At 40.2% G+C, this 18,803-nt stretch overlaps 3 protein-coding genes across 3 annotated transcripts; 1 reads left to right on the top strand and 2 right to left on the bottom strand.

The window, feature by feature from the left end:
• Positions 1-5: 5 nt before the first annotated feature.
• LOC130532877 (tRNA N(3)-methylcytidine methyltransferase METTL6-like) lies at positions 6-3,329 on the bottom strand. The gene is made up of 5 exons (XM_057045794.1): positions 2,933-3,329; positions 2,396-2,530; positions 2,088-2,258; positions 1,249-1,390; positions 6-995 (listed from the first exon to the last, which is right to left on the bottom strand). The coding sequence occupies exons 1-5, from the start codon at positions 3,251-3,253 to the stop codon at positions 802-804; spliced, it is 963 nt and encodes a 320-aa protein (XP_056901774.1). The 5' UTR covers positions 3,254-3,329; the 3' UTR covers positions 6-801.
• A 7,902-nt stretch (positions 3,330-11,231) lies between these two features.
• On the bottom strand, positions 11,232-14,664 carry LOC130532491 (tRNA N(3)-methylcytidine methyltransferase METTL6-like). The gene is made up of 5 exons (XM_057045164.1): positions 14,172-14,664; positions 13,635-13,769; positions 13,327-13,497; positions 12,488-12,629; positions 11,232-12,234 (listed from the first exon to the last, which is right to left on the bottom strand). The coding sequence occupies exons 1-5, from the start codon at positions 14,466-14,468 to the stop codon at positions 12,041-12,043; spliced, it is 939 nt and encodes a 312-aa protein (XP_056901144.1). The 5' UTR covers positions 14,469-14,664; the 3' UTR covers positions 11,232-12,040.
• Positions 14,665-14,816: 152 nt separating this feature from the next.
• Positions 14,817-18,727, top strand: eaf1 (ELL associated factor 1). Its single transcript, XM_057045165.1, has 6 exons — positions 14,817-15,092; positions 15,506-15,600; positions 15,932-16,068; positions 16,210-16,379; positions 16,515-16,733; positions 16,858-18,727. Exons 1-6 carry the CDS (start codon positions 14,990-14,992, stop codon positions 16,905-16,907), a joined length of 774 nt encoding a protein of 257 aa, XP_056901145.1. The 5' UTR covers positions 14,817-14,989; the 3' UTR covers positions 16,908-18,727.
• Positions 18,728-18,803: the final 76 nt, after the last annotated feature.

Raw genomic sequence — 18,803 nt, 5'->3', positions numbered from 1 at the left:
GTGGGGATGGTCTTCAATATTTCCCTCCAACTGATTTTATTGAAATTACCTTTGCTATATCTAAAAACTAAAACAAAAAATCTTGACAAACTTTCCAACCTGTCTGTACAAAATAGCATCAAGAATGAGCTCAACTATCTGATTCTCCAATTATCTACTTATTTGTTACCAGAGGAAGTCAAAACAGGAAACTGCAGAGTTTAACTGGTGTGTTCAGGTTTAGAAGCATGTTTCTGTCTAATGATCCTGAATGTGATAAAATAAATAAACAGACCAAAATCACACTTTCCATTATATTTTTGTGTGTTTTTGCACAATCACCCAAAAAGTGTTTGGTGAAATTTTTAAACTAATACAAATTCTGAAATAAATGTGTATCAATGTGCAGCTCCATACACATTTATACTGACAGTGAAGTGGAGAAATATGTGGACGTTTTCAGGCGAGGTTGGCCTGAAAATTTTTTACAATTATTAATAAAATAAGGTGAGATTTGAGTAAAAAGCCACAACTTGAAACAAAATAAATACCATGAAACAAATATTAAAGACCAGCTGAAAAAAAATGGAATCCTTTAACATTGGTGGCCTCGACCAGCAAAAATAAAGCAGTAAGGAGTGACATCATCAGTTGTGTGACGGAAGGAAGCTGCTGTAAACTGGGCTCAGTAAAGGACAAAGATGTGTTACTGATATGACTTTAAACTTCCATTGTCCTGAAGGGTCAATGTTCAGAAAAGGTTCAAAACCACCCAAAGGTTCGAAGGTCACCAGCTGTTTCCTATTGCTGTAGGACGTCCTGTCAGTCTTCTGTGTCTCTCATGATGGAGGCCTCGAAGCCTCGGAGGGTCTGGGATTGGCTGGGTTTGGTGAATTTGCTCTGCAAGAACACTCTGGGGACACAAAGTCCCTCCTTCTTGTTGACCGTCTCTCTCAGGACGTAGTCGTTGGTGACGGGTTGTAGGCCCACCTCCTCAAACAGCTCAGCCAGGAAGTCTGACAGCAGATTTAAAAAAGCTGCTTAAGTGCAAGGAAGAATGCAATAGTAGAAAACTAAAGCAATAGATAATGTTAGTGATTTGGTTTGGAGCGCCACGGGCGCCGCTCCACGTCTGACCAGCGGCCCCCAGGTTAGCTGTCTGGAAGGCAGCTGTGCTCACCACTAAACCACCATCGTTGGACATATGCACCATTTGGTTCGCTTCATTTTAAGACACCAATACAGTAAGAAATTAGCACATTTACTCACCTTTTGAAAAAAAGTAAGATCTGGTGCCATCTTGGCGAACATAAAAGTTCTCTCCCAACTTGCTGCCAGATTTAAATCTAAGCATTGCGTGATCGTGGAGGCCGTAGTCCCGGAACAAAGCGATTCCCCCTGGCTTCAGCACCTTAGAGCCATAATTATTTTACATTTCAACATGTGAAATAGTGACCAGATGATAAAAAATACACTGAATTGCCACAAGTATTCCCTGGGCGACATCCTGTTCTTTGCTCTCATGGCGACCACCAAAGCCAGACTAGTCCATCAGACTACCGGTCAGAAAAGCCTGATTGGTCACTCAAGAAAACACATCTCCATTTCTAATGTCCAGTGGATGGAGTTGCTGGGCCATGAAACCTTTTCTATGAAGCAACACATGTTCTTGAGCTGATCTGAAGGCCACGTGAATGTTGGAAGTCTGTAGCGACCTCTGTGCACTCAGCACTGACAGCTTTTGCTAATTAAACCACTTTGTGGCTGCGTTGCTGCTGTTCCCAAACACTTCCACTTTGTGGTAATAGCACTATCAGTGGGCTGTGGAACATATAGTAGCGAGGAACTTTTACATCTGGAATTCAGTGAGCTCCTGAAAGTGAAGCATTCTTTGTCAAATGTTTGTAGAAAGAGCCCGTTTTACATCTCCATGGAAGTGATTGGAACACTCAAATTAAATTATGTGGATGAGGGAGTGAATACTTTTGGCAATATAGCATATATTTTTAAAAGTTGGGTTGTTGACATTTATACACACACCAGGAATAAATTGAAGTGTGTTACATATTTGTGCTTTACAGATAAAAGATACAATCACATGTCCTCACCCTGCTTATATTTTGTAAAACCAGCTTCATCTTGTCAGGGTGGACAGCCGACAGAACAAAGATGAGGGTGATGACGTCCACGCTCCCCTCAGGCACATTTTCCCTCAGATCATCTTTGGTTAAATCACACTGGAAGGCACAGCAGCGCTCAGGGGAGTACAGAGGGTTTTTCTGTATCACAGGTGACAAAAATCACTTTGACCCTGTGTCATCTACATTTGAATAAAACAACAAGTGTCCTGTTGCAATACATTTATTCTACAAATGTACAACACAGCACTCTATTAAACACAATAAAGCCATCAAACCTTGACAAATTCAACCGCTCGCGGTGAGAAGTCACAGGCATACACAAAGATGTTGAGATCGTCCTCCAGCAGAGGGAAGATGCAGTTTCCAACACCGCAGCCAGCCTCCAGCAGCACCAGCTGCTGGGATGCAAACTGCAAACCAGCCATTGACAACAATCATCATTAAACTCTGATTTAGAGTCCATTGACTTGTGCGAAAGCTTTAGTCAGTCAGGTTTGAAATTTGCCGACTCGTTCCCTAATCTTTCATAAAATTCACTGCTAACGGAACAATGGAAAAGTCACCTTTAAATTCTGCTTGGCTGCCTTTTGGATAAATTTTGTATTAATCTGAATAAAACTGTGGGAAAAATGTACAACAGAAAGACGATCTAGACATGAAGTTTACTAATCCCATTAAGGCAAACCTTTCCAAATAATTCAGTAGCTAACAAAGCAATTTTGTGGTTTATTTGCAGTTCTGCACCATTCAGGTTCTGTAAAACTGCTGGGCAGACCCGTTAATCTGCTTGGATTAATCCTCCCCATGCTCACCTCTCTGCAAGCCTTGAGCTCCTCAAACTCTCTTGTGGTCCAGTGTCTGTCTTGAAAGAAATTTGTGGAGTTTCTCTTGTAAAACAAGTCCCAGTTTTTCTGAGCTTCTTTCTCTAACTTGATTTGTTTGAAGTCAGACACCAGAACCTCTCCGTCAAGTTTGTCCATCTCCTCCTGAGTTAAAACTCTGTTGGTGGCTTTTGTGTCCTGTCCAAGAACACTGGAAATACATTCAGATTCTTTGTTTCTTAAATCTGTGCATTCTTTGGGATGCTTAATTTCATCATTATCGTGAAAACTTTCAGTTTTCGACACTGCCATGCCAACGCTGGAGACACCAGTTTACTTTAAAATATAAGAAATCACTTGGTTCCCCCTAAAGGTTCAGCATCTTTCCAGAGAGCTGACTTCTTTATATTTGTCAAATATGCCATACAAATTATTCTCCACACAAGTTCATGGACATAATGCATCACCCAGCTCCTTACCCTCACCATCCCAGCAGGACCAGCCAATGTCGTCACTTTGTTATTAGAATGTGGATTTTGTTACACAGTATGTAGCAAGTACAAGAACACACACACACACACACAGACACACAGACACACATTGGTTTGTAACAGGTATACTTACATGAGAACGTAGGGAATGTGTTTATCTTATTTATCATGATAAAATGATGTCTGTTAATAATCTGTTTAAACGATCACTGGAATAATCTGATAACTCCAGAAATCGGATGAGTATCGGATTGTTATCGTCACCTTAGCCGACCATCAGAAAAACCTGAAATTTGTCTGTCTGCTTCCTTAATGGTGAATTTATTAAAATAGTTCCATCTAGTGGCACTGAGTGAATGGTACAGCTAATCGGAACTGTGTGTGCGTGTGTGTGTCTTTAAGATGGGGTCCAGTGGCGGCAGATGTGTTTTCTGGCTTATTACTGGAGAAACATTGAGCTGGTTAGCAGCTCCTTCTCACACATCCAGTAATTGAAACTATCACAAACGTCTCGGATCCAGTAAACTGGCAAATAAGTTTCCTTCTGCAGATACCCACACCTCTGCCGATAGTTCCACAAATCTTTATTCCAGTTACTACAAAAAGCAAACAAAAAAACTCTGTAGATGGATTGTGTGAAGTTAAAAGAAAGGTTGCATTTTGTCTGCAATAGCCGACAGTTCAGCGTAACAGGAGGTTAAATCATTGTTTGGTTTCCTGCTCTCTCAAACATCTTAAAAGTCTTACTCATAGGTGAGTTTGGATCCATCCATCCACGTCCATCTTGGAAGGCTTAAAATGTTTTCGACTCTCAGACCAATCCACATTTGGAAAGAACAGCCAAAATTTGATAGAGAACACCCCGATTGGGGGAAAGGTGATGTTTTTCCTGGTTAGCAGAGGGAGCTGAAAGCAGGCTGTTAAAGGACTGAATAGAAGTAGAATAAAAATACAAAACCCTCTTCTTTCTTATCATTCAAGATCAACAGATGAGCTTCCTTCTGCTCACACTCGTGTTTAGCATAATTATTGTTTGTGGTCATGGAGACCTGGTAGCATGTCATGCATGGTCCATCCCTCAGAATGGCTGGGATGGACAGGTTGACCTTCCAAACACCGAAACAAGACAACTACAGTGGGACCTCTACTTACGAGCGTCTCTACATGTGAAATTTTCAGGTTATGAAACGTCTCAATGGGAAAATATTTCCTCTGGTTACAAAAGAAATTTCAGGATAGGAAGGTCAAAAATACGCTACCGCTGCTACTCGCAGCTCGCGGAGTTTAGCAAACACAAACATGCTATTAGCTGCTCTGCCATTGGCTATCGCCTAGCATTTTCCTGTAATCCCATTGGCTAGGAGGGACGTCAATATGTACAAGTTTGTGTGTATCCCAGCGTCGTCTTCGGGATTTATCGTGGGTGTTCGTACGTTTGTCCATTAGATGGCGGTGTTACCACAAGCGTTAACGTTCGTTGCTCGTAATGACGGCTAATGTAAGATTAGCCTGTAACAAAGTTCATTTCGTTACTAGAGAAGCCTTGCACTGAATTCCTACATTTATTGTGTGGTAATCTAATTGTAACATGTATTTGTTACTTGTTTTGATGCATTTTTATGATTTATAAAAAAAATAATGTCCGAATTTTTGGGGGCTTGGAACGGATTAGGACATTTACATGGAAAACACGTCTCTACTTACGTAATTTTCAGGTTACGAAACAACTTCTGGACCCAATTAAATTCGTAAGTAGAGGTCCCATTGTATTCAATATTGGCTGTAAGAGACAGAATCCTTGGAAATGGTTATTTCCACTTTTTTTCAGGGGAATACTTGAGTCTGTGAGGAAACATACAGTTCTTCAGCAGTTTTATTACATTTTCCTTCATCTGTTCTTTCTCTTGAATCAGTTCTCTGTTCTTCACCTTCATCTGTCCATTCTCTTTAATCAGTTTCTTTTCTTCACCTTCATCTGTCCATTCTCTTTAAACAGTTCTATGTTCTTCACCATCATCTGTCCATTCTCTTTAAGCAGTTCTATGTTCTTCACCATCATCTGTCCATTCTCTTTAAGCAGTTTTCTGTTCTTCGCCTTCATCTGTCCATTCTCTTGAATCAGTTCTCTGTTCTTCACCTTCATCTGTCCATTCTCTTTAATCAGTTTTCTGTTCTTCACCTTCATCTGTCCATTCTCTTTAAACAGTTCTATGTTCTTCACCATCATCTGTCCATTCTCTTTAAGCAGTTCTATGTTCTTCACCATCATCTGTCCATTCTCTTCAAGCAGTTTTCTGTTCTTCACCTTCATCTGTTCATTCTCTTGAATCAGTTCTATTTCTTCACTTCATCTGTCCATTCTCTTTAAACAGTTCTATGTTCTTCACCATCATCTGTCCATTCTCTTGAATCAGTTCTCTGTTCTTCACCTTCATCTGTTCATTCTCTTGAATCTGTTCTATGTTGTTCACCTTCATCTGTTCATTCTCTTGAATCAGTTCTCTGTTCTTCACCTTCATCTGTCTGTTCTCTTTAAACAGTTCTATGTTCTTCACCATCATCTCTCCATTCTCTTTAAGCAGTTCTCTGTTCTTCACCATCATCTGTCCATTCTCTTGAATCTGTTTTATGTTCTTCACCTTCATCTGTTCATTCTCTTGAAACAGTTCTCTGTTCTTCACCTTCATCTGTTCATCTCTTGAATCAGTTCTCTGTTCTTCACCATCATCTGTCCATTCTCTTTAAACAGTTCTCTGTTCTTCACCTTCATCTGTTCATTCTCTTGAATCAGTTCTCTGTTCTTCACCTTCATCTGTTCATTCTCTTGAATCAGTTCTATGTTCTTCACCTTCATCTGTTCATTCTCTTGAATCAGTTCTATGTTCTTCACCTTCATCTGTTCATTCTCTTGAATCTGTTCTATGTTCTTCACCTTCATCTGTTCATTCTCTTGAATCAGTTCTATGTTCTTCACCTTCATCTGTTCATTCTCTTGAATCAGTTCTCTGTTCTTCACCTTCATCTGTTCATTCTCTTGAATCAGTTCTCTGTTCTTCACCTTCATCTGTTTATTCCTCTTGAATCAGTTCTATGTTCTTCACCTTCATCTGTTCATTCTCTTGAATCAGTTCTATGTTCTTCACCTTCATCTGTTCATTCTCTTGAATCAGTTCTATGTTCTTCACCTTCATCCGTTCATTCTCTTGAATCAGTTCTGTGTTCTTCACCTTCATCTGTTCATGCTCTTGAATCAGTTGGTCATTGTCTTGAAATGGTTGATTTCTCTCTTTAAAAGAAAAGAAAGATCAGTGCATGTGCTCATGGTTCTACTGGTGGATGGATCAGGCTAGCAACATGGTTCCACTTTGAGGTGGACAGTGATCCATTGAATGAAAGGTTAGAACATTTCTGAGGAAATATTTTCCTCCTGGACAGTTCGAGGTTAAATATTTAATCATCCCTATTTCTCACCAATGTGGAGTCGAAGCGAAATGTTCAGAACTGCCTGTAAAACACACAGCAGGCCAAAGCTTATCCCGACCATCCAGAAGTCTTTAGGTCCTATAAACACACACATGTATGAGCACTCCGAAAAACAGCACTGATGCACGTTTACAAGTACTTTAACATTTAGTATTTCGATGCTCCAAAACAGGAAGTCATTAATTTTCTATTAAATTTGAGCACATGATTTCTTAAGTCTGACTATTCTGTGATGATCTTTCACAGAAAACTCTGCTTCTCTTCATGTTGGTCATCTGACCTGAAGTCAAATTAAGGGTTGTTACAAAAAGAGATACCAACAAACCTGATTTTTCTCTCTTTTCTCTGCTTTCGTCAACAGCTGAATTGACATAATCGAGCTCCATATTGTCTCCAGCAAAGAAACTCGTGTGTCGACTCAACTTCATGAGTCCTTTTTGTGTTGAATGATGTCGCAGGAAATAGAAGATGTGTCATATGCCACAGATGAAGACAAGAATAAAGATGGTGGGGATGGTCTTCAATATTTCCCTCCTAGAAAGGCGATCGTTAATTCTTACCAAATGACAAATGTGACTGAAAAAGAGCAGGCAGTTCAGGAAGGGCATCAGCCTTTGAGACCAAGTACCAGCTTTTTTCGTTTTGTGAAATACTCAAACACCAACCAATTTATTGAAATGACCTTTGCTATATCTAAAAACGAAAACAAAAAATCTTGACAAACTTTCCAACCTGTCTGTACAAAATAGCATCAAGAATGAGCATGAATATCTGATTCTCCAATTATCTACTTATTTGTTACCAGAGGAAGTCAAAACAGGAAACTGCAGAGTTTAACTGGTGTGTTCAGGTTTAGAAGCATGTTTCTGTCTAATGATCCTGAATGTGATAAAATAAATAAATAGACCAAAATCAAACTTTCCATTATATTTTGTGTGTTTTTGCACAATCACCCAAACAGTGTTCGGTGAAATGAATGAACTAATACAAATTCTGAAATAAATGTGTATCAATGTGCAGCTCCATACACATTTATACTGACAGTGAAGTGGAGAAATATGTGGACGTTTTCAGGCAAGGTTGGCCTGAAAGAAATTAACAATTATTAATAAAATAAGGTGAGATTTGAGTAAAAAGCCACAACTTGAAACAAAATAAATACCATGAAACAAATATTAAAGACCAGCTGGAAAAAAAAAATGGAATCCTTTAACATTGGTGGCCTCGACCAGCAAAAATAAAGCAGTAAGGAGTGACATCATCAGTTGTGTGACGGAAGGAAGCTGCTGTAAACTGGGCTCAGTAAAGGACAAAGATGTGTTACTGATATGACTTTAAACTTCCATTGTCCTGAAGGGTCAATGTTCAGAAAAGGTTCAAAACCACCCAAAGGTTCGAAGGTCACCAGCTGTTTCCTATTGCTGTAGGACGTCCTGTCAGTCTTCTGTGTCTTTCATGATGGAGGCCTCAAAGCCTCGGAGGGTCTGGGATTGGCTGGGTTTGGTGAATTTGCTCTGCAAGAACACTCTGGGGACACAAAGTCCCTCCTTCTTGTTGACCGTCTCTCTCAGGACGTAGTCGTTGGTGACGGGTTGTAGGCCCACCTCCTCAAACAGCTCAGCCAGGAAGTCTGACAGCAGATTTAAAAAAGCTGCTTAAGTGCAAGGAAGAATGCAATAGTACAAAGGACAAAAATCACTTTGACCCTGTGTCATCTACATTTGAATAATACAACAAGTGTCCTGTTGGATTACATTTAATCTACAAATGTACACACAGCACTCTATTAAACACAATAAAGAACTAAAATAGTTCCATCTAGTGGCACTGAGTGAATGGTACAGCTAATTGGAACTCTGTGTGCGTGTGTGTGTGTGTGTGTGTGTGTGTGGTGTGTGTGGTGTGTGTGTGTGTGTGTGTGTGTGTGTGTCTTTAAGATGGGGTCCAGTGGCGGCAGATGTGTTTTCTGGCTTATTACTGGAGAAACATTGAGCTGGTTAGCAGCTCCTTCTCACACATCCAGTAATTGAAACTATCACAAACGTCTCGGATCCAGTAAACTGGCAAATAAGTTTCCTTCTGCAGATACCCACACCTCTGCCGATAGTTCCACAAATCTTTATTCCAGTTACTACAAAAAGCAAAAAAAAAAAACTCTGTAGGTGGATTGTGTGAAGTTAAAAGAAAGGTTGCATTTTGTCTGCAATAGCCGACAGTTCAGCGTAACAGGAGGTTAAATCATTGTTTGGTTTCCTGCTCTCTCAAACATCTTAAAAGTCTTACTTATAGGTGAGTTTGGATCCATCCACCCACGTCCATCTTGGAAGGCTTAAAATGTTTTCGACTCTCAGACCAATCCACATTTGGAAAGAACAGCCAAAATTTGATAGAGAACACCCCGATTGGGGGAAAGGTGATGTTTTCCTGGTTAGCAGAGGGAGCTGAAAGCAGGCTGTTAAAGGACTGAATAGAAGTAGAATAAAAATACAAAACCCTCTTCTTTCTTATCATTCAAGATCAACAGATGAGCTTCCTTCTGCTCACACTCGTGTTTAGCATAATTATTGTTTGTGGTCACGGAGACCTGGTAGCATGTCATGCATGGTCCATCCCTCAGGACGGCTGGGATGGACAGGTTGACCTTCCAAACACCGAAACAAGACAAGTACAATGGGACCTCTACTTACGAACGTCTCTACATGCGAAGTTTTCAGGTTACGAAGCGTTTCAACGGGAAAATATTCCTCTTGTTACGAAATAAATTTCGGGATACGAAGATCAAAAATACGCTACCGCTGCTACTCGCGGCTTGTGGATTCTAGCGAACGCAAGGATGCTAGTAGCTGCTCTGCCATTGGCTATCGCCTAGCATCTTCCTGTCATCCCATTGTCTAGGAGGGAAGTCAATATGTACAGGTTTGTGTGTATCCCAGCGTCGTCTTCGTTTCACTTTTATTTATTGTGGGTGTTTGTGTGTTTGTCCATTAGATGGCGGTGTTACCACTAGTGTTAACGTTCGTTGCTAGTACTGACGGCTAATGTAAGATTAGCCTGTAATAAAGTTCATTTCGTTACTAGAGAAGCCTTGCACTGAATCCCTACATTTATTGTGTGGTAATCTAATTGTAACATGTATTTGTTACATGTTTTGATGCATTTTTATGATTTATTAAAAAAAATTATGTCCGAATTTTTGGGGGCTTGGAACAGATTAGGGCATTTACATGGAAAACGCGTCTCTATTTACGTAATTTTCAGGTTACGAAACAACTTCTGGAACTAATTAAATTCGTAAGTAGAGGTCCCACTGTATTCAATATTGGCTGTAAGAGACAGAATCCTTGGAAATGGTCATTTCCACTTTTTTGGGTGAAATTTAGGCGTCCGTGAGGAAACATACAGTTGTTCAGTCATTTTATTAAATCTTCCTTCTTCCGTTCATTCTCTTGAATCAGTTTTCTGTTCTTCACCTTCATCTTATTCTCTTGAATCAGTTTTCTGTTCTTCACCTTCATCTGTTCATTCTCTTGAATCAGTTCTATGTTCTTCACCTTCATCTGTTCATGCTCTTGAATCAGTTGGTTGTTGTCTTGAAATGGTTGATTTCTCTCTTTAAAAAGAAAAGAAAGATCAGTTCATGTGCTCATGGTTCTGCTGGTGGACGGATAAGGCTACCAACATGGTTCCACTTTGAGGTGGACAGTGATCCATTGAATGAAAGGTTAGAACATTTCTGAGGAAATATTTTCCTCCTGGACAGTTCGAGGTTAAATATTTAATCATCCTTATTTCTCACCAATGTGGAGTCGAAGTGAAATGTTCAGAACTGCCTGTAAAACACACAGCAGGCCAAAGCTTATCCCGACCATCCAGAAGTCTTTAGGTCCTATAAACACACACATGTATGAGCACTCCGAAAAACAGCACTGATGCACGTTTACAAGTACTTTAACATTTAGTATTTCGATGCTCCAAAACAGGAAGTCATTAATTTTCTATTAAATTTGAGCACATGATTTCTTAAGTCTGACTATTTTGTGATGATCTTTCACAGAAAACTCTGCTTCTCTTCATGTTGGTCATCCGACCTGAAGTCAAATTAAGGGTTGTTACCAAAAGAGATACCAACAAACCTGATTTTTCTCTCTTTTCTCTGCTTTCGTCAACAGCTGAATTGACATAACCGAGCTCCATATTGTCTCCAGCAAAGAAACTTGTGTGTCGACTCAACTTCACACTTTCAATGTTTGAGTCCTTTTTATGTCACAGGAAATAGCAGATGTGTCATATGCCACAGATGAAGACAAGAATAGAGATGGTGGGGATGGTCTTCAATATTTCCCTCCAACTGATTTTATTGAAATTACCTTTGCTATATCTAAAAACTAAAACAAAAAATCTTGACAAACCTTCCAACATCTCTGTACAAAATAGCATCAAGAATGAGCTCAACTATCTGATTCTCCAATTATCTACTTATTTGTTACCAGAGGAAGTCAAAACAGGAAACTGCAGTTTAACTGGTGTGTTCAGGTTTAGAAGCATGTTTCTGTCTAATGATCCTGAATGTGATAAAAAAATAAATAAATAAAAACAGACCAAAATCAAACTTTCCATTATATTTTTGTGTTTTTGCACAATCACCCAAAAAGTGTTTGGTGAAATTAATAAACTAATACAAATTCTGAAATAAATGTGTATCAATGTGCAGCTCCATACACATTTATACTGACAGCGAAGTGGAGAAATATGTGGACGTTTTCAGGTGAGGTTGGCCTGAAAAAAATTCACAATTATTAATAAAATAAGGTGAGATTTGAGTAAAAAGCCACAACTTGAAACAAAATAAATACCATGAAACAAATATTAAAGACCAGCTGAAAAAAAAAAGGAATCCTTTAACATTGGTGGCCTCGACCAGCAAAAATAAAGCAGTAAGGAGTGACATCATCAGTTGTGTGACGGAAGGAAGCTGCTGTAAACTGGGCTCAGTAAAGGACAAAGATGTGTTACTGATATGACTTTAAACTTCCATTGTCCTGAAGGGTCAATGTTCAGAAAAGGTTCAAAACCACCCAAAGGTTCGAAGGTCACCAGCTGTTTCCTATTGCTGTAGGACGTCCTGTCAGTCTTCTGTGTCTCTCATGATGGAGGCCTCGAAGCCTCGGAGGGTCTGGGATTGGCTGGGTTTGGTGAATTTGCTCTGCAAGAACACTCTGGGGACACAAAGTCCCTCCTTCTTGTTGACCGTCTCTCTCAGGACGTAGTCGTTGGTGACGGGTTGTAGGCCCACCTCCTCAAACAGCTCAGCCAGGAAGTCTGACAGCAGATTTAAAAAAGCTGCTTAAGTGCAAGGAAGAATGCAATAGTACAAAACTAAAGCAATAGGTAATGTTAGTGATTTGGTTTGGAGCGCCACGGGCGCCGCTCCACGTCTGACCAGCGGCCCCCAGGTTAGCTGTCTGGAAGGCAGCTGTGCTCACCACTAAACCACCATCGTTGGACATATGCACCATTTGGTTCGCTTCATTTTAAGACACCAATACAGTAAGAAATTAGCACATTTACTCACCTTTTGAAAAAAAGTAAGATCTGGTGCCATCTTGGCGAACATAAAAGTTCTCTCCCAACTTGCTGCCAGATTTAAATCTAAGCATTGCGTGATCGTGGAGGCCGTAGTCCCGGAACAAAGCGATTCCCCCTGGCTTCAGCACCTTAGAGCCATAATTATTTTACATTTCAACATGTGAAATAGTGACCAGATGATAAAAATACGCTGAATTGCCAAAAGTATTCCCTGGGCGACATCTTGTTCTTTGCTCTCATGGCGACCACCAAAGCCAGACTAGTCCATCAGACTACCGGTCAGAAAAGCCTGATTGGTCACTCAAACATCTCCATTTCTAATGTCCAGTGGATGGAGTTGCTGGGCCATGAAACCTTTTCTATGAAGCAACACATGTTCTTGAGCTGATCTGAAGGCCACGTGAATGTTGGAAGTCTGTAGCGACCTCTGTGCACTCAGCACTGACAGCTTTTGCCATTAAACCACTTTGTGGCTGCGTTGCTGCTGTTCCCAAACACTTCCACTTTGTGGTAATAGCACTATCAGTGGGCTGTGGAACATATAGTAGCGAGGAACTTTTACATCTGGAATTCAGTGAGCTCCTGAAAGTGAAGCATTCTTTGTCAAATGTTTGTAGAAAGAGCCCGTTTTACATCTCAATGGAAGTGATTGGAACACTCAAATTAAATTATGTGGATGAGGGAGTGAATACTTTTGGCAATATAGCATATATTTTTAAAAGTTGGGTTGTTGACATTTATACACACACCAGGAATAAATTGAAGTGTGTTACATATTTGTGCTTTACAGATAAAAGATACAATCGCATTTTTAAAAGTCCTCACCCTGCTTATATTTTGTAAAACCAGCTTCATCTTGTCAGGGTGGACAGCCGACAGAACAAAGATGAGGGTGATGACGTCCACGCTCCCCTCAGGCACATTTTCCCTCAGATCATCTTTGGTTAAATCACACTGGAAGGCACAGCAGCGCTCAGGGGAGTACAGAGGGTTTTTCTGTATCACAGGTGACAAAAATCACTTTGACCCTGTGTCATCTACATTTGAATAAAACAACAAGTGTCCTGTTGCAATACATTTATTCTACAAATGTACAACACAGCACTCTATTAAACACAATAAAGCCATCAAACCTTGACAAATTCAACCGCTCGCGGTGAGAAGTCACAGGCATACACAAAGATGTTGAGATCGTCCTCCAGCAGAGGGAAGATGCAGTTTCCAACACCGCAGCCAGCCTCCAGCAGCACCAGCTGCTGGGATGCAAACTGCAAACCAGCCATTGACAACAATCATCATTAAACTCTGATTTAGAGTCCATTGACTTGTGCGAAAGCTTTAGTCAGTCAGGTTTGAAATTTGCCGACTCGTTCCCTAATCTTTCATAAAATTCACTGCTAACGGAACAATGGAAAAGTCACCTTTAAATTCTGCTTGGCTGCCTTTTGGATAAATTTTGTATTAATCTGAATAAAACTGTGGGAAAAATGTACAACAGAAAGACGATCTAGACATGAAGTTTACTAATCCCATTAAGGCAAACCTTTCCAAATAATTCAGTAGCTAACAAAGCAATTTTGTGGTTTATTTGCAGTTCTGCACCATTCAGGTTCTGTAAAACTGCTGGGCAGACCCGTTAATCTGCTTGGATTAATCCTCCCCATGCTCACCTCTCTGCAAGCCTTGAGCTCCTCAAACTCTCTTGTGGTCCAGTGTCTGTCTTTAAAGAAATTCGTGGAGTTTCTCTTGTAAAACAAGTCCCAGTTTTTCTGAGCTTCTTTCTCTAACTTGATTTGTTTGAAGTCAGACACCAGAACCTCTCCGTCAAGTTTGTCCATCTCCTCCTGAGTTAAAACTCTGTTGGTGGCTTTTGTGTCCTGTCCAAGAACACTGGAAATACATTCAGATTCTTTGGGATGCTTAATTTCATCATTATCGTGAAAACTTTCAGTTTTCGACACTGCCATGCCAACGCTGGAGACACCAGTTTACTTTAAAATATAAGAAATCACTTGGTTCCCCCTAAAGATTCTGTAATTCTAGTTAATAATCAAATATGTAAAAGTTTTTAAAAAAAAATAAATCATGCTATGCAGTTTAGAACATAGGCCGCCATATTGTTTAGTTTGAATTCTTCCGTGTCCAGGATACGATTTAATACAGTTTCTTTATTTCGACGCAATTCTTAACCTTTATCGACCTAAACAAACGTATTTAATTATTTTGTCACCATTTTCGTGCGAGATGTTTCTGTTAACATTTCACAACCAAAAAAATCCTTTATTTTACTCGTTGTCGGTCCCATTTGACTATCGGACCAAACCGGAAAAGGAGGAACCAAAATGGCGAACGGAATGTTATGCTAACGGCTAACTAGCTACAGTAGAGTTACTGTCCTGTAATTTGCTTCTTTTTATATTCCCGGAAGAATTCTGGTTCGGGATATTTACCTTCAATGCGAAATAACCTATTAACTTAAAAACTAGACATGAATGGCAGTACAAATCCGCCCCTGGACAAAGAGGAGCATGTTTTGAAGCTCGGCGAAAGCTTTGAGAAAAGGCCAAAATCTTCATTTCATACGATCAGATGTGAGTGTGAACGAAAAAGTTCCAATTTTGCATTGTATTCTATTAATGTTTTGCTTCCTGGTCCTGCTTATATAACTCTGTGGTAAATTATGTATAGAAATTGAATGAAAGGTTATTTTCCTATATGTTTAGAAGTAAACTTATTTACAAAGCCACGTAAAATGGATTTAATTTTTCAGCCTTCTTCAGAGGATCTTGGAGGTTAAAAGTAGCGACAAATGTCTTTCGTGCGTTTTTCAAATATTGAAAAACATTGTTTCTCATTTTGCAATCCCTTGTAACTACAAATAATTACAATACATTACACTGTTTTTTAAAAAGTACTTGCAATCATCTTCTTTAGTATTTCCTGGCTCACTTTCAGAACCATTGCTCCACTTTATTATCTTCTTTGATCCCATGTTCTTTTTCAGATGATTTTAAACCAGCATCAATTGACACGAGCTGTGAGGGGGAGCTGCAGGTTGGGAAGGGCGATGAAGTCACCATAACCTTACCTCATATCCCGGTAATCTGGGAGGGCGCAAAGGAACACAAACCATTCCCCTTCTAAATACTCAAACACCTTTCCCTGCATGTTGATGCTGATTTAGGATTGGTGAGGGTGCACGGGTATGAAGCTGAATGTTGGCGTGTGGCAGAAGAGCTAACTGGAGTGGGGGTGAACCTTAGAGTCAATCAGCTGCCACTCAGTGAAAGGCAACAAACCAATGAAGAGACAAGAAGCAGCCATTTGCCAGATTTATAGAATTCTTAAGTGTAGAGGGGGAACTAAAAGGTCCCTGTCATAAAGTCAGTGTACATGTGGGCTGTGCTTATTTAAACTGTTTTCTTTCAAGGGCTCTACACCCCCCATGACTGTATTCAAAGGGAACAAGCGACCCTACCAGAAAGACTGCGTGCTCATCATCAACCACGATACTGGGGAATTTGTGCTGGAGAAACTGAGCAGCAGCATCCAAGTTAAGAAAACCCGGTAAGCTGTTCAGATGTAATGTTTGAATGCTCAAGTGTAGTTCGATTTAATATCTTTGACTTGCCTTTTCTAAAAAAAAAAATGTCAAAGATAATTTAAAGTCTTCAGCAGTTAGGGTGACACAAGCTGTGGCTGTTTTAGGGCCGAGGGCAGCAGTAAGATTCAGGCCCGGATCGAGCAGCAGTCAATTCGCTCCAACCAGCCCAGCTCGCTGTTCCGAGCCCCCATTAAGCCCGGGGTTGGTGCCAAAACCTCCCCATCTCCAAAGGATAATCCCTCCCCCGAGCCTCAGCTCGATGACATCAAGAGAGGTGAGCAGCTCCAGTAAAGCCAAGCCTGACTTTAACACCCTGAAGACCAGATCATATTTCATCCCTCATATGTGATGTTTTTTAAGATGCCTTTTAAAATGAATAGAGATTAAACGTGTGCGTCGCTGCTGGCAGAGTTGCGTGCTGAGGTAGACGTGATCGAGCAGATGAGCAGCACTGGCAGCAGCAGCTCTTCTGACTCGGCCAGCGCGTCCGGGAGCGATGACAGCAGCAGCAGTGATGAAGAGCGCGAGGCGCCGCGTCCCCTCGGCCACACATCCCCCAACCGCCACCCGGTAGGCAACGGAGGAGCCGACAGGCAACAAGGCAACAACCAGCTGATGAACACACTCCGTACGTGTTTTCTTGTCTGCCAGTAAATTAGCGTATCCTAATAACCTCCAGATATTGTTGCACAAAGCATTATGGGTAGTATATTGGCTGTCTTTTTAGAAGTTTCCACTTCTCCCCTCTACAGGAAACGACCTTCAGCTCAGTGAGTCGGGCAGCGACAGTGATGACAACTGATCTCTCTGCTGGTCATTTTCTCTCTCTCTCTCTCTCTCTTTCTCCACCCTTCCCCTGGTTCACTCTTTCCTTTGCTGTGATAGTTGACCTCAGTTGTATAGCTCAGTTTGATCCATTTTATTTTTATATTTCTGTAAAGCTGGACATCCTGGAACTCTTAAGAGTGTATTTTCTTAGATGTATATTTTTTGTATAGCAACAGTTTAGGAAAACTGCCGTAGGTTTGGAAGATGATCTATCAGAGTGCAAACACATATTTTCAGTATCTGGAGCAGCTGTTGTCCTCTTGTTATCTGTTTCCTTGGTCTTTTTGGTGAAATAGGGAAGAGATGCTCATGTCTGAAGTGGCGGTGAGTTCATTAATAAGCTGTTGGCGAGTTGTTGATCATCATATTCAGTTGTTCTGTGAACTGAGATTAACCCAGACTATGCCAGAAAATGAACAATATCCACAACTCCCATAAAGTCAGTGAAACCTTCTGAGTGCAGAATATTTGAGAATTTCTTGACTGATGGAGAGAAAACAAAGAAACAGTATTTATACATGAATGTGTTTTGCATAAACCCTAAACATCACCCGAGTTTTAAAAGGTTTTGAATTTTTATGGGATTTGCTGATATGTGTTTTGAGAAAAGGTTTTTGCACTTTTAAAATTCACTTTTACGATACTTTATTTTACTTTCAGTGTGATTCATGTTTTAAAATAGTCATTAATTGACCAAAAGTGACCGAAAATGTAGGTTAAGACATGTGATACCTTATCCAATTTATGGTTAAAGTTTTAATTTACCATTTAGAGACAACCATCAAAATGTGAGTGTTAACGTTGAACTGAGGTTTTCACTCAAAGATCACAAATTGCAACCTAAATAGTTGAAAGTAGGCTCAGTTATGTAAGTTGTGTGAGTTTTTCTGCTGAAAAAATGCTCCTCCTGATGATTCTGTGTAGATGTCTGTGTGTTCTCCTGCTCATTGGGACCAGATACGGTATTCTCAGAGACCTGCGGATGTTCAAAACATCACTATAGGTCAAATATCTCAATGAGAAGTTTTAACACAAAGAAAAATATTTCAGAGCTTTATTTTCATGTTGCTTCACTGTGTTTCCTGTGTTGTATCAGCAGGATGATTGTTTTAAAAAAAAAACAATCCTTATTTTTTTAACAGTCCTTATTTTTCTATAAAGGCTCTTGCACAGGAGCCCCTCATGCCTTACAGTGGAGAACAAACCAGCTGAATGTTGCAAAGTTCAATGCCAAAGAGCAGAGTGGCCCCTGGTTACATGCAGAGAGCAGGAGCGTTCAAACAGCATCACATAACAGCATTATTTTTAAAACCACAACTGAAGTCAAGTTTCGGGAGAAAGTTCCACAAACTGCTTCACCTCAACAGAAAGGTTGCTACGAAACCTTATCGGCCATTAATCAGGCCTTGATCAGGTTAATCCAACTGGAACTTGCTTATGTTTTAGGTTGTGTCTGTTTTTATAATGTTCTGAATAAGGTTGATCTCTGTTGACGGCCACCTCTATTACTGATTCAACACACACACATGCACGTACACGTGCACACAGACGCAGCTGTTAACTGAAGAAATGATCCATCACAGGATGGTTGACTCATGTTTGTCAGTCCAGCAGCTGTTTTCAGATTAGACTTTTCTATAAATTATGAGAAACTGTTGGATAAAGAAGCTAATTTTACCTTTGAAACCTGCAGTGTTCTTGAATGGACTGTTCTGGATTTTTGTGCTACAGTTTTTGTGTTATAGTCATGTATAATTGTACAAATATTAAACATATTAAAAGTGTGCAGCGGTATTTAAAGTGCTGGTGATTTCTTTTAATGACATGGCGTTACCACACGGGGGCGCTCTAACCTCACATAAACGGTTCC

The sequence above is a fragment of the Takifugu flavidus genome, chromosome 10 (genome assembly GCF_003711565.1).
Source record: "Takifugu flavidus isolate HTHZ2018 chromosome 10, ASM371156v2, whole genome shotgun sequence".
NCBI classification, from domain to species: domain Eukaryota; kingdom Metazoa; phylum Chordata; class Actinopteri; order Tetraodontiformes; family Tetraodontidae; genus Takifugu; species Takifugu flavidus.
This window is presented reverse-complemented; position numbering and strand designations above follow the sequence as displayed.